At 41.1% G+C, this 24,483-nt stretch overlaps 1 protein-coding gene across 13 annotated transcripts in view; it reads left to right on the forward strand.

The window, feature by feature from the left end:
• The window catches only part of Ppp6r3 (protein phosphatase 6 regulatory subunit 3), a 105,465-nt gene that overhangs the window by 30,167 nt on the left and 50,815 nt on the right, over positions 1 to 24,483 (forward strand). For all 13 annotated transcript variants that reach the window (XM_048359681.1, XM_048359684.1, XM_048359686.1 and 10 more), the window contains exons 2-5: positions 3,843 to 3,994; positions 12,667 to 12,899; positions 18,503 to 18,689; positions 21,857 to 21,994. In XM_048359681.1, coding sequence (XP_048215638.1) covers positions 12,673 to 12,899; positions 18,503 to 18,689; positions 21,857 to 21,994 — 552 coding nt within the window. In that variant the 5' untranslated portion in view covers positions 3,843 to 3,994; positions 12,667 to 12,672. The remainder of the gene's footprint in view (positions 1 to 3,842; positions 3,995 to 12,666; positions 12,900 to 18,502; positions 18,690 to 21,856; positions 21,995 to 24,483) is intronic.

The following is a 24,483-nucleotide window of genomic DNA, read 5'->3' on the forward strand; positions in this document are numbered from 1 at the left end:
GACTCAGGGCCTGAGCACTGTCCCTGGCTTCTTCCTGCTCAAGGCTAGCACTCTGCCACTTGAGCCACAGCGCCACTTCTGGCCATTTTCTGTATATGTGGTGCTGGGGAATCGAACCTAGGGCCTCATGTATACGAGGCAAGCACTCTTGCCACTAGGCCATATCCCCAGCCCCTGTAGATGATCTTTATTCACATTGTCCATATAAAGACAAATTAGGGCTAAGTCCTTTCTTATTATCCTTAACTGTACTATGAGGGTAGTAATGAATAAAGGCCAACATAGAGGGTAGATGTTCATTCTGTTATTCCTGACTTTTGTGATTAAGCAGAGCCACTTAGATTCTGCGTATAGAGTTGAGAATATTTTGTTTTAGCCTAAACTGGCTTATTTGGTGCTAGGAATTGAACCCAGGGCTTTCAGCTTGCTAATTAGCATGCATTCTGCTACTGTTACACCTCTCACCTTTAAATGATATTTTTATGATTATGTGGCACACACATTCCCTTCATTAGTCTTAATTACAGTAGTGGAGAACAGAGGATAAGTTTTGTCATTGGGTTAGAGTACATGCCTGTTGAGAAAACTATGGCTTCTTTAAGGAACTGTTGGCAACAAGCCTGTTATACAAAAAGAAATACAAAGTATCAAAAGGTATCAAAAGTATAAACACCTTCTTCAGAGCAAACTACCAAAGACTGCCTAAAACAGAAGAATAATTACAAAGACAACATAGGTCTGGAGTAGGAAAGAGACAAGCACTTCCCATCTTGGGAAGACTGGTGCCACCCACACAAGGCCAGCAAGAAAGAGGTCCTGAAAAGAGGAGGAAAAATAAATTCTTCAAAAACTCAAGGATAATAGAACATTTGAGCATGTAACAGCTAGAAGTGTGAAGGTGAGTTAGTAAAAGCAAACTTTTTTAAAGTGGTGTATTTGGGAGGAAAATTAAAATTTGTTTAGGGAGAGAAAGCATAATTTAACATTTAGCAGCTCTAAACAGTATGCATGACACCAAGGTAAGCACTCTACTGCTGAGCTGCATTCCCAGCCCTTTCTGTGCTCTTCATTAATTTTTTATTTAATTACTTTATTGTTTTAAGAGGTGAGATACAGTGGGGTTACCTTTACATACGTCAGGTAATAAGTACATTTCCTTCTTTTTGCATGGTATCATCTGTTCCCTTATTCTCCCCCATTCCTTCCTTCTCTCCCATCTCTGCCTAGGAGTTGCATGGTTCACTCTCATCAATGTCCATGGCAGCCAGTGGGCTCTGCTGCAGCGCTTTTTCACCCACTTTGTCCTCCTCCTCCTTCCCTCTTATGTGCACGTGTATACACCATATATCAGGTAAAGAATAGAGTCATCCAAAAATGAAAAGGGAAATTAAGAAAAGGTCCTTTGTTTCCTCATCTTTGGAGTTTGTTTCAGTATGTATATTATTTTATACACATATGAAGAGGTCTGAGTACATACATTTTTGGGGCTGAAAATTATTTCTCTTCTTAGTTTGCATAGGCCACAAAAATTCCACAGACTGAATATCTTAACAGAACTTGTGTACAGTTTTTCACTCTGAAAGTCTAGATTTGAATTTTGGCTGATTTAGTTTCTGGTGAGGGACCAATTCCTGGTTTATAGCCTCACATGGCCTTTCCTCAGTGCATATACCTGTGCAGGGAGAAAGTAAGCTCTCTAGTGGTTCTTCCTGTCTTTTTGGGGGTGAGGGGCAGTCAAGGACAGTACTGGGATTTAAGCTCTTGGGCTGGCTTCAACTTCATCCTCCCATTGCTGCCTTCTGAGTAGCTGGGTATCTCTTCTTAATACTTTTGTATCAGGCCTCACCTAACTGTGACATTTCTATAATGGAGTGTAGGACTCAACCTGTGCATTTTAAGGATCCCTCCAGACCTACAATTGGATGCTGCTTCATTTCCTTTTGTTTGTTTTGGCTCTTTGGTTTTCTTTGTGTGTGTGTGTGTGTGTGTGTTTATTGTTGTTGCTTTTGAGACAGGGTTTCCCTATGTAGGCCAAGCAGACCTACTTTAGCTTCTGAAGTACTGGGATTACAGGTGTGACACTTAGCCTGGCTCCATTTTTTTAAAATTGTGGTATAAAATACATATAACATAAAACATCACCTTAACCTATTAAGTGTGTTATTTCAGTGTTATTACCATCCATCTTTGTACCTTTTTCATCTTTCAAAACTGAAACTCCATATCTGTTTAAGCTTTTTATTCCCTCTTGTCTGGCAGTTGCCATTCTCCTTTACTTATATTTTGATATATTTTGATTGACAGAATCAGTAGTCCTCCCTTATCTGTTAGGAATATGTTCCAAGACCCCCTCTGAAATCTCAGATAGTGCTGATTCCTATGGGTACTATTTTTTGGTTATCAATTTTTTTACTATTCCTAACAAAAACTACTAGTTTATAAATTAGGAACAGTAAGAAATGTGCAACAGTAATGATAGAAAAAGCACAGTAGTGTCCTGTAATGAAAGTTCTGTACATGTGATTTCTCAAGACAATTGTATCACATTCTATATAGTTAGTTAACTCTTGTTGACTATAGAAGTCACTAACTTAATTGGCTAAGATAGGTTTTGTCAAAAGACAGTTTCTCTTTATTTGTGATGGGTTTAATATGTCTTTAAGGTTTGTCCACTTGGTAGCATATGCCAGAATTTCCTTCCCCTTTACATAGAAATATGTACTTGCTTGGTCATATTGTGATTCTTATTTTTTGTTTCTGGTGGGTTGTTGTTGTTTAGTATTCTATTTTTTAATTTTTTGAGGAACCATCATATTTTCCCTTTTTTTCTGTGTGAGGGTCCTGGGACTTGAACCCAGGGCCTGCGCACTGTCTTTGGATTTTTTGCTCATGACTAATGTGCTACCAATAGCTCCACTTTTGGCTTTTTGGTAGTTTATTGGAAATAAAGAGTCTCGTGGACTTTTCCTTCCCGGACTAGCTTCAAATTGCCATCCTTAGATCTCAGCCTCATGAGTAGCTAGAATTACAGGTCAGGCACAAGGCACTGGCTCCCAGCTTCCTTTTCTTTCCCTTTCCTTTTCTCCTCCATTTCGTGTATGTGTATGTGTGTGTGTGTGTGTGTGTGTGTGTAGGGGGGGGTTGGGACTGTCTTGCTGTGTAGCCTTGTGTGACCTTGAATTTGAATTTATCTTAGGTAAGAGGAAGTATTTGTTGAGATCACAATGTAGTAATGTGTTTTATTGAAGAAAGGCAGATGAACATTTTATTTTTAGATGCCTGTAGACAACATTCATAGAGAATTTCTAATTAATAGAGTGTACACAGTTTGAGACTTTCCTGCAATACTTAGCTATCTATGTCATAGCTTTGGAAGGCAATCTGTATTTTTCTTTTGTGCTCAGTGTTTGGTTAATTGACATAAGAGGAATTTGGCTACAGCAGGTACTTCTGTGAGCTTAATATTCTACTCACAGTTTTTCATAAAAGATAACTCAAGTAATAAGATGTTACCTTTGAATTGTGTTGTAGTATTTTAAAGTATGAGGCCTTCGTAGCCAATCTTGTAGTTATTTCATAAAACAAACATAAGAATATATACTTTTCTTCCCTCACTGATAATGATATTGTGGCATCTTTATTTATGTTTGTGCTACTGTTTAGTTTCGGTAAAGAGGTGGCGGTGCTTTTTCCTCCCCTTTTTCATGTAGAAAATGTTTAATTCTCTGAGCATTATCCTGTGGGAATCAAGACTTGAACCAGTACTTCTTAATGGCAACTATGTCACACCAACAGAGAAACATGTGTGATTATCTGCTCTTTTTTTCTCTCTCTTTTAATAGGAGTGCTTCTGTTTCCTATGACATACTATTTTAGTCCAGCTAATCTTCTAATGCAGTAAGTTGGAAGACAGTTATCATCAGGATAACCTGTGATGGGCAAGGAGCCACAGAGAAGAAAACGTTTCTTTTGATTTTTAACCTTGGTTTGAAAGGTAAGATCAATTGAGATCACCAGAAGTTTCCTAAGGAGCTGTATATCAAGGAAAGCAGTGCTCTGAGATACTAGAGCCCATGGGAACCAGGTCTAGGGCATTGTCTTTGAGCTGGGTACTATATGAAACTACTATGCTTTTAGGAAGTAACACAGTAGCCTCTGTGGTCCACTTTGCTATATGTAAGATTCCACAGAACTCAATGACCTCCTAGTTTCCAAGGGAGACTGAGCTGTGCACTAAGCCAGCCTAGCAGACTAAAATAGCATGTAGAGTAAGAGTGCTAATAGAGACCTGTAACCCAGGCCTCTGCGTATGGCTCATCTGGCTCTTTGCATCTGTGTGATGTTGGTTTTATACTAGCAAAGGATTTTTGGCTTCCAGCCAGCTCCTTGTCACCTTTTGAGTTTTAACTGCTATCAGTTTGGGGCTCTTTATTGGGAACTTTTTATTAAGCATCAGAAACTGACTTTGCAGATTTGACGTTTTTCCTAGTTGGCACTTAATAGAAAGTCATACAGTAGAGCCTGTGGGGGTGTCATACAAGCATACTTAACATAGTTTCTTTTGGACCATTGTATCTCAATGAGGGTAGACAAATGATTAGGTCTTGGACCAATCTCTGGACTCCTGCCTGCTCCAAGACTCGACATTTTTTTTTAAATTACTTTTTACTGTGCTATTTGCCTTTAATTTCTGATCTATTCTTTTAGTAACTCTTACAGCTTTTTCCTTTCTACTTCTACTGCTGTGAGTTTTTCAATCAGGCTTTATTTACTACTTAGAAGATCCTATCATTAGCTCTAGGATGAGTTCTGAGTCCAGTTATTTTTTTCCCCTCCCTTTCACATTTAATTAGATATCCTGTTTGCCAAACTGTTTGAATGAACTAAGTTTTTTTTTTTTACATTTATTCCACTTTCGAGTTATCAAAATAAAAAATTCTCAGGATTCCCCTGTGAACCTCCTCATTCAAGATTTAGCTTTTTGTTGTTGGTCATGGGGCTTGAACTCAGAGCATGAGCACTGTCCCTGAGTGTTTTGCTCAAGGTTAGTGCTCTACCATTTGAGCCACAGTTCCACTTCTGGCTTTTTGGTAGTTTATTGGAAATAAGAGACTCACAGACTTTCTTATCCAGGCTGTCTTCGAACACAGTCCTTAGATCTCAGCCTATTGAGTAACTAAGATTACAGGCATGAGCCACTGGGGCCTGACTGTTTTATTGTTTGTGATGCTGTTGTGCATGGAATTGTTTTTGTGATTCCTTTCTTAGCCTTTTTTTGTTATTGGTATATATAAAAGCTCCTGATTTTTTTTTGGGGGGGGGTGCTGGTTTTGTATCCTGCCATGTTTCTAAAAGTGCTTTTAATGAATCTACACAATTTATGGTGGAATCTTTGGGATCTTTTTACATGTAATATCAAGTCTTATGCAAATGGGGATAATTTGATTTCTTCCTTTCCCTTTTGAATCTTTATAATTGCCATATTGCTCTGGTAGGAATTCCAATAATATATTAAGTAAGAGTCGAACACCCTTGTCTTCTTCCTTTTTTTTTTTTTTTTCTTGTCCAGTCCTGGAGCTTGAACTCAGGGCCTGAGCACTGTCCCTGGCTTCTTTTTGCTCAAGGCTAGCACTCTACCACTTGAGCCACAGCACCACTTCTGGCTTTTTCTATATATGTGGTGCTGAGGAATAGAACCCAGGGCTTCATGTGTATAAAGCAAGCACTCTTGCCACTAGGCCATATTCCCAGCCATATTCCTCTTATTTCTGACTTTAGGAGAGATGAGCAGTTTCTCATTTCATATGATGTTGACTATAAACTTGTCAAATGTAGCTTTAATTATTCCTTTTATTCCTAGTTTCTTCAAAGATTTTGTCATAAAAGGATGGCCTTTTCTGTGTCAATCGGGATGGTCATGGAATTTTTGTCCTTGATTCTGTTATATGCTGCATTCCATTTATTGATTTCTGCATGTTGAACCATCCTTGAATCCCTGAGATGAAACCAATTTAATCATTATATGATCTTTTTACTGTGTGCAAGTATTTTGTTGAGAATTATTGCATCATGTTTGATCAGAATGACTTCTTGTGTTCTTGTCTGGCTTGGAGAATAGGTACAACTAGCTCTGAATGAATTTGGTAAAATTCCTTCTTTCTGTCTAGTGGAAAAGTATGAGTAATATTGGTGTTGGTTCTTCTTTAAAGTTCTGACAGAATCTAATAGTTTGTCTTTTAGTGTACTGTGTCTTTGTTTTTCCTGAGATCCTTTTGGAGAGTAATACAGTATGCTATGCTTATATCTTGTTGGAAAGAAACTTAGTAACAGTCCTGAGGGAGTTTCTGGAATAAGTAACACAGTTACACATTTGTATTAGCAGGTTTTTCATGGTTATATAATCATGTGAGTATACTTACAATTTGTGAAGACATTGGCTGAAATGGTCCTCTATTGTATCTTTGTGAATTATTTGCTCTACTACTTGAACTACACCTCCATTTCCAGCTTTTTCTTGATTAGAGATACAAGTCTCACAGACTTTTCTTCTCTGACTGGCTTCAAAATAATGATCCTCAGAATTTCATCTTCTGTATAGCTAATGCTGCAGACTTGAACTACCAGTGCCCAGCTCTTTGTGAATTATGAACAAGCAGCAATGATTTAAACTTGTATTGGAAGCATAAGGGAATTTGTTAGCAATGCAGAATCTCAGGGCAAAGCTCTGTTTTCTAAGTCACAATCTCTTCCCATGCTCCTCGATTGCTGGAGTTATAGTTCAGTTATAAGTCATTTGCAAATGAGTGCCTGCCTAGTAAACATTCCTGAGTTCAAATCCCCGATACTACCCCCCAAAAAAGTTAATAATGGTTCCTGGTTGTGTTGTCAGACACGTTTACTGCACAGTAGTAGCTTCTGTTAGCTGGGTCCCTATAGGTGCTGTCTGTTCACCAAATGAGCACGGCCAGTTAACTCAGAATACTGAGGGTTAGAGGAATGACATGACTTGTGCCAGGCCTCTCAATATATGCTAGTGATTGAGCTGCTGGTGGAATCCAGGTCTATTAGGGGTTAGTAGTAATACAGATGTTCTGGAGGAAATGTTCAGGATTAATACAAGTCGTTGTAGGTAGTTTTCATAGACCACCTTTGGGCCTTGGTGAATGTACTTGCATTCTCTGAGCACTGCCTTGGCAGGTGACACAGGTAGACAGATGCTCTTGCAAGTGATTTACCCACATTCTGAGGAATTGTCAGACACTCATTGCTTGAATGCTTTGAAGTAAAGTGACCATGTGCCAGGCTTCATTCGAAAAAAGATTTGTTATGAAACTGTTGTAATAATTTTCTGTAATTTTTTCTTTTTAATTAAAGCTTTGGTCTGAGTAGAATAGATTTACTCAACCATTTGGTCCTGTTTTATGTATGTACTTGTAGTTTACAGGAAAAGTTAAGAAAAACAGTTTTCTCTGACATCAGGTGACAAGGTGGCTCCGTAGGTAGGGACCTACTAATATGTAGCCCTTGTGGCAAAAAAATGTCACTTTTAAATTTCTTTGATCTTTTATTAAAAAAAAAAAAACAAGTCTAGGAGCTGGGAATATAGCCTAGTGGTAGAGTGCTTGCTTCACATACATGAAACCCTGGGTTTGATTCCTTAGCACCACATATATAGAGAAAGCCAGAAGTGGCGTTGTGGCTCAAGTGATAGAGTGCTAGCCTTGAGCTAAAAATAAGCCAAGGACAGTGCTCAGGCCCTGAGTTCAAGCCCCAGGACTGGCCAAAACAAACCCAGGAGTCTAGGAAGATGGAGGGTAGGTTGGCTTATCACCTACCTGTGTTGTTAATTTACTGTAAGAAATTGTGCTTATCTCTAATTGCTATTTAACTATAGTTTGGGGTGAATTTTAAAGTATACTTACATTTACTAAGAATGAATTGTTCTTATACTAGTTTTTCTGCTAATCTGAGTAGTCAGTATTTTTAACTACTTTAGTTTACCTCAGGCCTGGTAGTTGAACTTTGCAGTTATTATTTCATTTCTAGCTTCTTTCTACTTGGGGCACACATAGAAACAAGGGGCAAGCCTAGTGTAAATAATTTACCAGTGCCATGTGTTTCTAGTCAGTTTGCTGTTTGGCTGTGAGGTATAGTACATAATGTCTGCTTTTAAGTCTTCTTTGCTTTAAGTTTGATTATCAGTTCATATTCCCAATATGAAGGAAATTCCTATGGAAATGTACATTTCAGAGTTCTGTTTGGAAAAAATGCTATGCTAACTCAGGATAGTGGAGAACAAAAGGAATTGATGTCATTTTTACAATAGTTGCTAAAAACTTCCTTTTCTCCTATTTAACTTGTGTTTTAAATAAGTATAGTGAAACAGCCAGGGCTATGGGCTGGGGAATTGGAGGACCTGGGTCATTAGGTAGCCCACACTGGGGGAATAACACAGCCCAAGTAGATGGTGACAGATTGCTTTGAGCTTATTCTAGCAGCCTGGTCTAGTGCTCTGATTTCTGGGCAGCATTCTGCTATGTGGTAGTGTGAGGATGAACACCTTTGCTCTACCATTCTTTAGGTGTTTTGTGGTTCATGGCACGTTGGAGAAAACTTAAGAATCTGGCCATACCTACCTACCTAGGCAGGTGGGGGGCCTTGGCTGGTGTGATGCCCGGGAGGGACGGGGTGGGGGTGTGGGGGGAGAGGACTAAAAGCAAGTGTTAATGGGAATGTATTTCCTCTGGACCAAGAAGAACTAGAGAGTAAATATTTACAAGTTTCTTGGCTAAAAAAAAAATAATGTGTTAAATGTCTTAATTATTCTCCCCCCCCACTTTTATTGTCATTATAAAGGTGATACATACACAGAGAGGTTAGAGTTACATAAGTCAGGTAATGAGTACATTTCTTTTGGGCAATGTCATTCCTTGCCTTGTTCTCTTTCCCAGTGTCTTAAGCATTCTTGATAGGCAGGCTATGTGGGCTGGGTTAGGTGTTTACCAACTCTTGTTCTTACTTCATTACGATTGATGATCAGTCTTTTATAAATCTTGCATTTAATGAATTTCCTTCATAATGCTGAGATTTTGCAGAGTTTACTTGAAGTAGGTAAATTCTAGCATGACTAACAATTTCAAGTTAAACTCTGATGGGCATTTTATTTCAGATTGGATTGGGTTTTTTGCTTTGAGACAAAGGTCTCAGTTCACATTCTTCTGGCTGATTACTGACGTGTTGCACCACACAGTGCACCACACAGGCGTGTGTGTGTGTGTGTGTGTGTGTGTGTGTGTGTGTGTGTGTGTGTTTCATTATGCTTTGTTTTTTGTATGGGAATATGAAAAATAAAGATTTGTTCTGACATTGTTTTTTAAGATGTTATGCTATATTTCTATGTTCAGTTTTCTTCATGTAGAAAGAACATTGAATTACTGAAGATGGTCTTTCAGACTGTTACATATTAGTGGCACTGTGGTTCAAGTGGCAGAGTGCTAGCCTTGAGCAGAAAGAAGCCAGGGACAGTGCTCAGGCCCTGAGTTCAAGCCCCAGGACTGGCAACAAAAACAAAACCAAACAAAAACAGACTGTTACATACTGATGGATGGGGAGTGGCTTGGTGTTTGTGGGAAAGGTTTCTTTTTAGACTGTTCCTTTGCAGATATATTTAAATAAATAAACTGAACTGCCAATCTTCAGGCATGCTAGGACCAGCATTTCCATGATCAGCTTTGAAGACAAGATGCACTTATTGGGGGTTTTGCTCTTTTAAACTAGAGCTGTTGTGCTTGTTCATAACCTTAAGGAATAGTGCAGGTTAGTATTTTTTTTTAGATTTCATAAACCAGCATTACATAGCCTCATGTTATAAGACACTATGCTAAAATGGCTATTTTAAGTTTCTTAAGCATGGGGAAGAATGGTAAAAATAAACTTTAAAAAATGACTTTTTAAAAAAGAAGTTACTAATAAGCAATTGTGTTACTCCAGCAGAAGTATTGTTGAAAGCACTTGACAGTGCTACTTTGTGTCCCCAAACAAGGGAGGACTTCTTTGTAGGGATGGAGATCAACTATCCCCCTTTTCCCTTCATTGGATTTATCTCTTAGCATCATCTTGTCTTTTTTTTCGGGAGGCCCAAATGTCATGCTTATGTTTTTTAGCTTGCCATTTCCCACAAACCTGCAAAATACCAAAGCATTTATGTCTAAGGTTTATTGCCACTGATCTTTCCCACAAAATTGTGTTCTTTCTAGAAAGTCCAAACTCAGTAATTGTATTAGAATCCACTCGCTGCTTGCCTCAGTAGTACAGGCCTTCAGTTTGTTTGCCAGGCAGGCCTGCAGAGTAGCGCCCTCCTCACCATGAGCAGAGGGGTTGCCTGCTAATGTGACTACTACTATTTGTGCTTTGAGTTGTGTTCATCTGGCATGTTCTTTGATGTCATCTATACAAAATTTCCAGATTAGTCATGAAAAGGAAAAAGCCATGCCTCTGACTGTGAACCTGGTACCATCCTATGGAGCTTCTTGTTGAGCAAGCTATTGTAAGTCTGGATTAGGTGAACTGCAGCTGCTGTTTGTTCCTCAGCAGGTCTTAGGCCCCTTGCTGTAATGATCATGAACACATTGCCATGTTTCATTGAAAGCATTAAAATGTTCTCTTAAGCAGATGTGGCTTATAATATTCTTCGTATTTCATAATCTATTTGAAACTCACGATGGAGTTTTTTTGTTTTTTTTTTTTGGCCAGTCCTGGGCCTTGGACTCAGGGCCTAAGCACTGTCCCTGGCTTCTTCCCGCTCAAGGCTAGTACTCTGCCACTTGAGCCACAGCGCCGCTTCTGGCCGTTTTCTGTATATGTGGTGCTGGGGAATCGAACCTAGGGCCTCAGGTATACCGAGGCAGGCACTCTTGCCACTAGGCTATATCCCCAGCCCCACGATGGAGCTTTTTTGAGCTTCCCTAAAATTCTCTTTCCTTTCTTTTTTCTTTTGTCCTGGGTGCTTTCCCTGAGCTTTGTCGCTCAAGCCTAGTGCTTTACCACTTTGAACCATAGTGCCACTTCTGGTTTTTGTAGTAGCTAATTGGAGATGAGAGTCCCATGGCTTTTCCTGTCCAGGCTGGCTTTGTTGTTTTTTTGTTTTGTTTTTTTTTGCCAGTCCTGGGGCTTGAACTCAGGGCCTGAGCACTGTCCCTGGCTTCTTTTTGCTCAAGGCTAGCACTCTGCCACTTGAACCACAGTGCCACTTCTGGCCTTTTCTATATATCTGGTGCTGGGGAATTGATCCCAGGGCCTCATGTATATATACCAGGCGAGCATTTTAGCACTAGGCCATATTCCCAGTCCCCCAGGCTGGCTTTGAACCACATTCCCCAGATCTCAGCTCCTGAGTAGCTAGGATAACAGGTATGAGCAGATGCTACTGTTGCTACTGCTGTTGCTACTACTTCTTCCTCCTCCTCCACCTCCTTCTCCTCCTTCATTATTAGATTAATCATATAACTAGCAGTATAAATAAGATTTGTCCTTGTGATCTCTCTTTATTTTTTTTAAGTATTTTGAAGCAGGTATTTATGAGTACCTTTCTGCCTAGTCTTCCAACATGGGTGGATTTAGCAAAACACATAGTAAAAATGTGTGCTTTACATAGGCTCCCCATCTTCTTTCCTTTAACCCAGGAATTTACTAAGTAGCTTGTGGATGCTAACAATAATGAGACACTGCCTGGGCTGCTAGTGAAGCTATCACTGATGGAGAAGTTTGATTAGGCATTACAAGCCATCACTTTCTTACCACATTCTAGCTCAGGAATTCTGCAGTGAGCCTCTTTGACAGCTACCAATGACTTGGTGGGTTCTGTTCCTACTGATGACTTACACTTGATGCTGTCATCTTGTCACCGGTTGGTCAGAGATGGCCTTTAGGATGCTCTCAATATTTACAGTCTTCAGATGAGACCATGGGCATGCTGTTCATGCTTATTTTCATTTGGAACATAAGTATCTTCTGTAGCTCTCTAACTTGTTGAAGGTGGGGAAGATAAAGTTGAGGAAAGAGCATACATGTCATACTGTGGGGTGATTGCCTTAGGTTTGACTTATCAAATGAAATAACTTAGAAGAACCTGCTTATCTAAATTTCAACATTAGATTCCATTTTTAACTATCTTTATTAAGAATAGCACAGACTTTACCATTGTATGGTATCAGGCTTTTGAGAATGAAAAAGCTAAAAGAACTAGTTTGCAGTGGCCATTCACTTTTTTCATATTCTACAAAGAGTTCTAGAAAGACCCACATTAGTTGCTAAAGATAATTTTATGAGGAATATGTTCTGTACCCTTCAGAAAAGGGTTATTTTCTGCCTTTCTTTCCTTCCAGCAGTTTTTTTTTTAAAACAAAAGTATGGGTAAATTAATTTGGCAAGTTTAAATGGCTGTTAATTTTAGCTTTGAACGTTTTTGTATTAACACTTTAACCAATAAAATTATTTTCTTAGAAGTGAAAAAAACATCCTGCAATGTTAGTTATTAAGGAGTACTTTATAGGTTTAAGATGGAAGTTATTTTACTTTTATGTCAGCCAAGTTGTTCTGCAATTTGAATTATGGGAAATTAATATGTAAAGTTGAAATTATATGAAATACTCTCTGCATTTTGTTTAGACCAGCATGTTTTGGAAATTTGATCTTCATTCATCATCCCACATAGACACACTTCTAGAAAGAGAAGATGTAACACTGAAGGAGTTAATGGATGAGGAAGATGTTTTACAGGAATGTAAAGCTCAGAACCGCAAACTTATAGAGTTTCTGTTAAAAGCAGAATGTCTCGAAGATTTAGTCTCATTCATTATAGAAGAACCACCTCAAGACATGGATGAAAAGATCAGATACAAGTAAGAAAATTCAACCTTCTCTTTAGGGTGGGACTAAAGTTAAGTCGGGGTAGAGATGATAGAGTCCTGACCAAGAATCCCCTAGAGCCCCTGAAGTCATTGACAGAATGTTGAGATGACGACCAAGAGTGACAGATTCAGTGGAGCACACAGTCCATTCTAGAACTAAGCCTATCAGCTCACAGGAATCTGAATTTCAGCCAGCAGGTTTCATGGATGGACAGCTTGCTTTGTAAAGTAATGAGCACCTTCTTAAAATAGCAAGACTACTCAAGTTAGAAGCCAGACGTTATGTGACGGCCCTAAATTGCCCAGCAGGTCTGAGTTGGAGTGTGGGTTGTGAGCATTGCTGATACACAAAAAAATCTGACCTTCTTTTACTTGAAAATTAGTGTACAAGTCTTGGTGAAATTAGCAAAGCTGTATTTAAACAGGAAATGCCACAGTAAATATAATGGATTTTTCTGCTTATCACTGGTTTAATCTGCTTATAACAAAACAACATGATGCAGTGAGGAGCTTTTGTAACTATTATTTATAAAACCTTTAAAAATTTTAACTTTCAATTAATAAAATGTTTAATTAATAAAACCTTAAAAAACCCACTCTTTGTATTAAGTATATATTAATTTTTTAAATTGTTGTAAAGGTGATGTACAGAGGGGTTATTTCATAAGTCAGATAATGAACAGTGTTATTCTAATACTAGGTATTTTTAAATAGAAGTACTAGTTATTTCTCTATATCCAACTCTTCAAATATTGTTCCCTATCTGGCCCTCCAGAATAGAGCACCTTCAAGAAAAAAATTAATTGGTGCCCCAAATCAGCTTGGAGAAGACCCATGGCCTTTTGCTGATGCTTCCTTTGCCCCTCCTTCCCTATTCTGACCCTCTTCCTTTTCTTGGGGAGAACTATGCAGTCAGAGAGCTAATCCTTTCTTACTAATGCCTTAAGTTACTGGGAGTTTGGATGTTCAAAGGATGTCATATTTTTTCCTCTGCCAACCAATAAATTTTATATCTTCCCATTAAGTGAAAGCCTCCACTCAGAGATCAAAAGAGATATGAAAGAATTCTGGCACTAGAAATAGTATTGTGCCCTCATTCCCTAACAAGAGAGGTACTTTGATTCTTCCACAGTGAACTAGCATGTGTGCTCTCTGCCCTGGGCACATCACCTGAGAGGTGCTGTGGGTCCAGGAGCACAGGCCTGCAATCAGGCCCTCCTAGAAGCGCTGTGGTCCTTCCTCTGCACTTGTTCCGAGAACTTGGGACTGTAGCTTCCCTTCCTGGGTCTGGTTCTTCACATGCCAAATGAAGTTAGTAGTTCTTTACCTTGTGAGAGGTATGTGAACTGCTTGCTTCATGAAGAGAAATTGTACCCTCCCTTCCCATACTAGTTACAACACATGTGACACCTGAAAGCACAGCGATATAATATTCCTTCTCTGACCATTTTGTGTTGCTTTTGAGGCTGTGGGAACAGAAGTCTCAGGTGCACAACCTCTTCTTGAATATCGTGGGTAGCACCACTTGGAAGGAGCGTGCCTTGAGCTGGAGGGAGCAGTACTCCACTGTCCATTTGAACAATAGCAATATGAGTATGGACTGTACCTTGGGGGACTCAAACACTTAGATTAGCACAAGGGGCTTTTCTAGACAGTATGTGAACTCTTTGCTGAATAATTATGGAATATAGTCAGTCATCCAGGAATTCACTAGTATTTATGCCTTAAATATGGAGTGATTACTGTTTATGGTTAAAACAGTATTTTGTCAGTGAAGTCCTCTGGAGAAAAAGCAGGATAAGACAAGGACTGCTGAAGGTGATAGGTGGAAGCAGAGTGTTCAGGGGAAGATCTTATTTAAAAAGTGCCTTTGAGCCATGCACTGGTGGCTCACATCTGTAATCATAGCTACTTGAGAGGTTGAAAATGGGAGGTTCAAGGTTTTAGGTCAGCCAGGACAGAAAAATTTGTGAGAACCCTTGTCACCCAAAGCTAGGTGCAAAGATATACACTTGCTGTCATTCTAAACTACATGGGTGGCTATGATTGGGAGAATCAAGGTTCCAGGCCAGCCAGAGCAGAAAATTTGGTAAGACTCATTCTCCACAGTGGGAAGCTTAAAGTGGTGACATGTGCCTATTATTCCAGCAAATACAGGAAGCCTAAAATAGATAGATCAAGGTCCAGGCATGTTGCCAGGCAGGAAGCAAGACCATATCTTAAAAAACAATCAGCTAAAAACTAGGCAGAGCACTTGTGTAGCAAGCACCAGGTTCTTGGTTCAAATCGTAGTATTCACCTTTGCTCAAGAGAGAAAGGCCACCTGTGAGGAGAGCTATGCAGTAATGAGAAGGTTGCCATGCTGGGGCTTGGCATGGAACAAACAACAAGCGCTGAAGCCCTTGCATGCAGCTGTGCTTGATGTACCCCAGGAGCAACAGGCAGCCAGGAAGGGGACCCTCATAGAGAGATACATGGGAAGAGGGACAAAGGGATGAGTCCAGGGCAGCCACAGAGACAGGCCACAAGAGAACCTGGTGGGCTCTTCAGGACCTTTGCTTCACTTGGACTGAAACAAAATGCCACCTAAGGATTTTAAACAGTGAGTGATGTTGACTGACTTTGCTTTCTATGTGCTCTGTGTCTACTCTAGGGCTTTGAGGCCCTGAGGATAAAACAAGGAGAGCCAAGCACTGCTCGCTCACGCTTGTAATCCTAGCTACTCAGGAGATCTAAGGACTATGGTTTGAAGCCAGCCCAGGCAGGAAAGTATGTCCAGTTAGCCAGCAGAATCCAGAAGTGGCGCTTTGGCTTAAAGTGGTAGAGCACTATCCTTGAGCAAAAAAGCCCAGGAATGGCTCAGGCCCTGAGTTCAAACCCCACAGCCAACTAGAAAAAAAAGGAAAAAGGATAGAAAGGGTAGGTAGTCAGAAGGCTGCAATGATCAGCAGAGAAAGAGAAGATCTCAGCGACCAGACGGGAGAATGGTTAGATTCCAGGTTAGATGAAGTTAGAACTGAAAGGGTCTCCTGCTGGATGTGACTGGGAGTGGCCTGGTTAAGGAGACTCAAGGTATTGGCCTGGCATTTGAGGGATGGCACCTGAGGGTAGACATCAAGGGAAGTTCAGGTGTGTAACTTCAGTCAGGTTTGAGCTGCCTGGTTGGCTTTGGGTGGAGACAAGGAGTGGCACCAGGTAGACGGGGGCCCTGTGCTGCCATGGGGCTGGCCAAGATCAGCTTTGGAGCTAGGCAGATGATGAAAGGATCAGAGACTAGAGATGGAGGCTGGTGGCAGGACCAGTGTTTCATAAGGCTCAACGAGTGGCCAGGCCCAAGAGGAGAGTCAGGAGAGAATTCAGCCTAAAAGCCACCAATGTCAGCCTTCAGGGAGAAGAGTGAGATGGTGGTCAGGGCTGTTGCCCACAAGAATGAGAGGACATGTGGTCACGCTAGCAAGGGCTGCTCTAGAGTGGAGCTGCTCTGAGGAGGAGGAGGGGTAGACAGCTGAGGAGAGCATGAGTGGCTGAAAGCAGGTGTGGAGTCAGGAGATCTGTGGACGTTCTTGCTAATTTGGTCTGTGAGTATGCCTGAGAGACAGCTGCAATAGAGAGTAAGTAGTGGAAATGAGGATGCTATCTAGTATGTCCTACAAGCCAGCCAACAAGTGCAGGGTGGCCTCAGGCAAGGGTGGGCCAAATCAGGTCAGAGAGCCATGTGGTTCCTCTGACCCCTGTTTACTCTGTGCAAGTGAGGTCAAAGAGAGCGTGCTGGAGGTATTACCCAGGGTTGGAAAGGAGGACACCTTTGGGTGCTGTAGAAACATTGAATATTGAGGAGTCCCACCTGTTCCCAAACCATAATTTTATGCAATGCACAGCCTCATGATGCATTTCATTGAGTAGATGAAGGAACAGTTGAAATGACCCCCATGTCTTGATTTGTCTGGAACTCCTGTATGAGATTGAATCCACCTGTGCATTTTGCTCACAGGTTGAGTCTTAGTACCTTTATTCGCTGTTTTCATGTTGAGACGTTTGAAGCAGTGTGTCTACTCTTCCTCTTAAAAGCAACATTTCTGCAATTGATAGTAAAAAGAAAGGTAAAGAAGAATACAGTACTCTTTAGACACAATTTTATCCCACATTGTTTTCTAAGCATTGTGGATGTATTACCTCCTCTAAAGATGAGGACTATTGCCTTAATATTAGAAACCTAGAAACGGAGGCGCAGAGAGGTTAGGAACTTGCTCAAGGATATACAGCTTGTAATTTAGTGGAGATAGGATTGAATCCAGATAGTATGACTCCAGTAACTGTTGCTGTAACTACTACATAATCTTTCCCCTGGTATTACAATTACCTTCTGTAAGTTTATAAACACCAAGTGAGGAAGAGATTTATTGAACCAGAATCCTCCAGAAGACAAATCTTTGATATTGTGATCCTCATGCCCAGCCCTCTGCTAGGTCTCCTCTTCTTTTCAGTCTTCCTCTTGCAAAGGCTTTTTTGTGTTTTTTTTGTTTTGTTTTGTTTTGTTTGTTTGTTTTTTTGTAATCTTATGCTGCTCAGTCTTCTGGCCTCGCCCTAGACCCTACTCTTGGTGCTATGGCTTTCTCTGTTGCCAGTGCTGTCTGAGCCAGATGTTTCACGCCAGGCAGCCATCTGCTTATTTTCCAGGTGTGTCACCGATTGTAGCCCACAGTTTTCACCTCCCTCTCTTGTCAGGTGGCCACTTTGGGCTGTTTTGTCTCTTTCCTGCTTGCCACACCTAATGACTAGCTGTGGCTTCGGCTTCAGGGTGCCTGACAAGGAAGGGACTGTGGGTCAGATAATGTTGTCTGTCTGTCTTGGAGTCTTCACTGGGACTGTTGACATAGAGCCAGTTTGTGGTAACAGGAGTGGAGTAAAAAGGATGGACCAGCTGTCTCTGTCACTGAATGATCATTGGAGGTGGTAGCAGTTGAGGGGGTGCAGGTATTTCTAAAGCTATGGGAGCAGATGCTGCTCTTGTCTTTGCTAATCCCTGGAAGATGCAGGAAGGCTGGCTTGGAAAGCACAGGGCTAGTGTCCTGATCCCCCTTTTGTATATTAAAGTATATGTTCTCATGATAGAATGCAGACTGTACACTTGATAACTTCATCAAAACAACCTTGTCATATCATTTGCAACCCATCTAAAAATAGCACTGGTTGACCCAGGTACATGTAATGTGCCTGAGTCATTTCTAGATGCTGTGTGCACTTCAGCTTCCTGGAACCCAGCAGCCCTTATAGTAATGTGGGGAACAGACTGCTGATGGCCACGTCCTTACAGCTTTTATCCTGGTCTCAGCCCTCCTTGAGAACTGGGGAGGCCCTACCTCCTGCCATGCAGCCTGGCTCATGGGGTGCTTGAGTTTTATTGGGGGGAAATATATTCTTACTAAAACTTAACCAAAAGGCCATTTTTTAGACAAAGTAGAAATTTTATTTTAATTGAGATTGGATAAAATGGATTTTTCCTATAGATGTTGTTTTCACAAAATTATAGGAAACCTTAATATGTGTTTTACTTTATGCAATTAATTTGTTGGTATAATATCCTGTTCTTCTAGGTATCCAAATATATCTTGTGAGTTGCTCACTTCTGATGTCTCCCAGATGAATGATAGACTGGGAGAAGATGAATCCTTGCTAATGAAATTATATAGCTTCCTCCTAAATGACTCCCCCTTGAACCCACTACTTGCCAGTTTCTTCAGCAAGGTGCTAAGTATTCTTATCAGCAGAAAACCAGAACAGGTAAATATGGTTTTCCAAAAGGTAAGTATTAGGGCCAGTTGTCCCCAAGATGATTTCTAGTAATATTATCACTGTAGTGTTCTTAGTTTGTCTCATTGCTGTAAGAAAATGTGTTTTAAGCTTTAAACATTCTAAGCACTGACTGACTAAACACTGATTTATATCTCAGTGGCATATTCTTTTAATTGAGTTGGAGTTCACTGAATTTGTTAGCATACTTGATTTTTTTCCTCTTGACAAGTGATTGGAAGCTTGAGACTATTGAGCCCTGTTTGTGCACCTCAGTGATTGAGTATGTGGGTGGAGTCCCAGGACTGTGGGTGCTGCTATAGCTCTTTTGCTGGGTTTCCCCCAATGCTTTTCCTCAAATGTAATTGATGATTGCCTGGTCTACTAAAATACTTTACTCTTTTTTTTTTTTGGCCAGTCCTGGGCCTTGGACTCAGGGCCTGAGCACTGTCCCTGGCTTCTTCCCGCTCAAGGCTAGCACTCTGCCACTTGAGCCACAGCACCGCTTCTGGCCGTTTTCTGTATATGTGGTGCTGGGGAATCGAACCTAGGGCCTCGTGTATCCGAGGCAGGCACTCTTGCCACTAGGCTATATCCCCAGCCCCTAAAATACTTTACTCTTGTAGCTCTGCAGTTCCTGCTCAGTAGTGCTCAACAGAAATTCATACTTCAGTGTTCTGGCACTAACCCCCCCACCCATACCTTGTATAGGAGGCTATTTCCCAAGCATCTCATGCATAGTTTCCCAAGGTGTCCCTGGACCAGCCAGGTGCATTAGGGTTGCCTGGGAATTTGTTCACATCGCAAGTTCTTAGTCCCCAGTATCAGAAACTCTAATGCAAAATAAAATTGAGAGCCACTGTTGTTTCTAGTGGATATCTAGTTGTGTGAATGACTCGAGATTATGATCCATTTATGGAAATAGTACAGAGTAGAGCCTCAAATGCTCAAGTACAAACTGTGATGTACTCTCCAGAGGTGAAACAAGCAGGAGTGTGATTACATGGTACCAGTGAAAGTGGTCAGGCGAGTCAGACTGCTGTTCTTCGTGTTGGAAAGCAGTTTCCAGCGACTCAGCCTTGCTATCAGCTCACATGAAGGGACTAGAACTATTTTGGGCTCAGTATGTTCTGTCCTATGGCAAGGTGAAGTGGGTACATGTTTTATTTTAGAAAGACAATATTGTTCTTTCAACCTCATAATTATGTAGCATAACTTTCCTAAGTGTGTTGGAAAAAGGTTTCCTTTTTGTAATAATCCTAAATCATGGTAACTACAACACAGACTGCAACACAGATTGTCTCTCATTTTTGCTTTATGCTTAGAAATAAAAGTACTGCTGACTATTTTAGGAGTGTGCAAGCCTTGATGCCCCCAGTCAGTTTTCAGACGTGTAGAGACAAATTTCAGCATACTTTTTCTTCTCAGTTCTGTATTAGACCCAAACCTACAGGCCATGATTTTCAGTTACATATGATACAATGAGAAAGACTATATATGTAAGACTTCCTGGATTCTGTGTGTCTGTTAGACTTCGTACTTGATGTGTTAGGTATGGTGGTTCATGTGACTGAACACTCAGAGAAGGTCCTGTCACCCCATTACTCTTCACTCTTCCTCCAGGACTTTTTCTAGAGAATAGATTTCTCTAAGTTACAGAGGGGGGTAGAACTTGACACCTCTGTCTTTTGAGAATTATGAGGGTAAAAAAATGGTTTCGTGTTGCACAAAAATATGCAATACAGGCACTGACAAAAACTTGAGACTTAAGTGACTTTACTACTAAAGATACTTTTATACTTAAAGAGCAGAGCATCCAGTTACTGGGCGGGGTTGACTGGTACAGGCCTTTGGTTCTCTGTATTCCACACAGCATTGGCCGAGGCTTATGTTTGTAGGCTCAAGGTCCGTTGTTGCTGCCAATAAGTTGTGGAGTGTCATGGACCTTTTCCTCCTCTCCTATTATCCTTTCAGAAACTTATGAGATTCAATTGTGAGTAGAGTAACAATGCTATTTCTCAAAAACTTATGTCAAAATATTTAGCCTTATGATCCAGGAAGCAGTGTGTGATACTGGTTAATCCTATAGTTATATCTAATTATGTGCAGCAATTCTGGTTCCAGCCATGTCTGGCAGTTAGACATCTTCATGCAGGTTGATGAAAGACCTGTGGGTTTTGCTGCAGTTAGCTCTGAGTTGAAGTCCTGGAGTTAGGCATTCTTTTAACTTACCTGATCCTTGGTTTCAGATCTGTAACATGGATTATTCATTCAGTCCCTACTTGCTAGGCTGTGATGAGGTCCTGTGGTGGCAGTACTGCAGTAAATGTATTGTTCTCAAGATGCATGGTGGGTTTTGATAGACCATGGGCTCACACAAGCAGAAATCAGGAAAGGCACACAACATTGTAGCCACAAAGGTCAGAATCCCCTTCCTGCAGCTCTTCTCCATCCATCAGTGTGAGGTGATCCCTGGAACAAAAGCTATTTCTTTGAAGTACAAATTTTTGTTTTGCATTTTTCTCTTACTTGCTAAAATATAATCAGGGCTTTAAGTATTCTGAGCTTGTAGTATTAAGTCTTAACAAGTATTTTATGTCTGTAAACTATATAATAGTATATTCTCTTTGTATATGTGTGTTCAATTTTTGATTCCCATTCTTCTAAGAATTAACAACACACTGAGCACTGGTAGCTCACACCTGTAATCCTAGCTACCCAGGAGGCTCAGATCTGAGGATCTTGGTTCAAAGCCAGCCTAGGCAGAAAAGTCCCTGTGAGATTCTTTATCTCTAGTTGACCACTCAAAAACCAGCAGTGGTTCTGTGGCTCAAATGTTAGAGTACTAGCCTTGAGCACAAAGAAGCTCAGGGATAGTGCCTCGGCTCTGAGTTCAAGCCCCGTAATGGACTCCCAAAAATAGTATTAGAAAGAAAAGACTCTTACTCTTCTCAGTTTGTGTTAAGGAGTGTGTGCTAATTTGGGAGGTGGTTTTTGAATAGGAGTCAGGCTTTCCACTCACAGCTCAGCCCTTAGCTTTCGATCAGTCTAAAGTAGAGACAGGATTTTAGAAAGGATGGTAGTCAGTATTAAATCATTCTAAAGTTTGTAATTCCCATGTTACATGTCATTTAGTTTTTTTATTTGTTCTCCTTCAGATTGTGGATTTCTTAAAGAAGAAACGTGATTTTGTAGACCTTATTATAAAGCACATAGGAACTTCTGCTATCATGGATTTGTTGCTCAGGCTCCTGACATGTATTGAGCCTCCACAACCCAGGCAAGAAGTGCTGAATGTAAGTAGAAATGTGGCCTGCCATTAACTCAGGTCGGGGGTGCTGGTATGTTTTGAAAGGGCTGCTGTTTGTGGGGGAGCATGTGGGATTACGGTTGGTGCCGGGAGGCAGGGTGGGGAGGGCGTGGAAGCTGCTCCAGTGCAGGAAAAGATTCCATCTTGTAGGACTGCCTACAGGATGTTGGGAGTGGTTCTTTGCTGGTTGGTTTTGTTGGGTGGTGAGGTACACTGGATTGAGCCGGGGTCTCTAACAGCAGAATGGAAAGTTGGGAGCTCTGAGTCTTATTTGCATGTACATACCTCTGAACATCAAACAGAGTTGTATCTACAGGAGTGTAAGGAGAATGGGGATTTTATGAGACAGGACAGGGTATAAAATTCATACAGATGGTAATTTCAGAAATGATAGCATGAGGATAGGGATGAGGGACCTGGGTTGTTTTTGGTGTCTTCCATTCTCTTCTATGCCTTGGTCTCTCCTTCCCCAGCCCCCTTCTCTGTCTTCTAAAACCATTCCCTAGTCCATTTTCTCTCTATTTTTTTTTTTTTTTTTGGCCAGTCCTGGGCCTTGGACTCAGGGCCTGAGCACTGTCCCTGGCTTCTTCCCGCTCAAGGCTAGCACTCTGCCACTTGAGCCACAGCGCCGCTTCTGGCCGTTTTCTGTATATGTGGTGCTGGGGAATCGAACCTAGGGCCTCGTGTATCCGAGGCAGGCACTCTTGCCCCACTAGGCTATATCCCCAGCCCTAAAAAAAAAAAAAAAAAATCTTTACCGGACTTACTGAATCAAAGTTCATGTTTTAGAATTCTGGATTATTTGAAAAATAGATCTTAAAATATGTAAAGTTGGGCCATTCCCTTTGTGATGTCTGCTTGATAGGGTTTTTTTGGTTTCTTTTTGGCATTTCCCTGTAATTGATGTGTTCCCCTTAAAAAGGCAAAGACCATATTGGGGGTTTTTCTTTGTGCTTTTAGCAAATCGATGTTTCCCTCCTCTTCCTCCTCCTCTCAACCTTCTTTGTTTGTTGGGTTTTAATTTTATTATTACTGTTTGCTTGTCTGTTTGTTTATTGCCAGTCCTGGGGCTTGAACTCAGGGCTTGTATAGTGTCTTTGAGCCTCTTTGTGCTCAAGGCTAGCACTCGTCCACTTGGGCCACAGCACCACTTTGGGCTTTTTCTGGCTAAGATAAGAAGAGTCTCATGGACCTCTCTGCCCAGGCTGGCTTCGAACTGCAACCCTCAGATTTTAGCTTCCTGAGTAGCTACAGGTGTGAGCTACCGGTCCCTGGCTTTAAAATTTTTTAATAGGATTTTATTGTTATTATTAAGGTATTGTACAGAGGGGTTACCATTTCATAACTCAGGTAATGAGTACATTGCTTTTTTGGACGGTGTCACCCATTCCTTCACTTTCCCCCAGCTCCCTACCCCTTCCCTGTCAGTAATTTAGTTATGTCATTCATTTTCAGGGCCTCACACTTGTTAGGCTAGTACTACCACATGAGCCGTGCTGGTTACTCTGGAAGCAGAATCTCAAGGAATTTTCTGCCCATGTTCAAACCCATCCTCTATGATCTCATGCTCCTGAATAGCAAGGGCATGATCCACAGGCACCAAGCAAGTGTTTGCTTTTTTTTTTTTTTTAAGTGACTTTTCTATGTAGTCAGCTGTTTATGGGTTGAAAGTTCCTTGTAGAACTAACATTAAGCCAGTTGTTTCTCCCTCTCTCCCTTATTCCTTCCTCTTATTCATATCTTAGTCTTTTTAAAAAAATTTCTTGCAGGGGGCTTGAGCCTCAGGGCCTAGGTGCTGTCCCTGAGCTTTTTTTGCCAGTCCTGGGGCTTAAACTCAGGGCCTGAACATTGTTCCTGGCTTCTTTTTGCTCAAGGCTAGCACTCTACCACTTGAGCCACAGCACCACTTCTGGCCTTTTCTGTATATGTGGTGCTGAGGAATCAATCCCAGGGCTTCATACATGCTAGACAAGCACTCTACCACTAGGCCACATTCCCACCCCCCGTCCCTTTGAGCCACAGCACCACTTCTGGTTTTCTGGTGATTCATTCATTGGAGATAAGAGTGTCATAGACTTTCCTGACTGAGCTGGCTTTGCACCATATCCTCAGATCTCAGCCTCCTGAGAAGCTAACATTACAGCTATGAGCCACCGGTGCCCAGCTTTCCTGTCATTCACTGTGTTTCAACAGAGTGGTCATGATAGTAGCTCTTTATATAGTTTTAAAACCTAAATATCTTTTTGTTCATCCTGTGTTTGCTTTACCCAGAGGATTGGACCCCCCCCCCCCCCGCCATGCTTTAAACCTCGATCTTCAGATTTCAGCTTCTTGATGAGCTAAGATTATAGGCTTGAGCCACTGGCACCAGGTCAAAGGCTTGATTCTTAAGTACTGCTCTTAATTCTTCTGAGCTCACTTGTCGTTCTCTTAGATGACAAGAGAACCCTCCACCTTCCTTACCACCACCACCAC

The sequence above is a fragment of the Perognathus longimembris genome, chromosome 13 (assembly GCF_023159225.1).
Source record: "Perognathus longimembris pacificus isolate PPM17 chromosome 13, ASM2315922v1, whole genome shotgun sequence".
Lineage (NCBI taxonomy): Eukaryota > Metazoa > Chordata > Mammalia > Rodentia > Heteromyidae > Perognathus > Perognathus longimembris.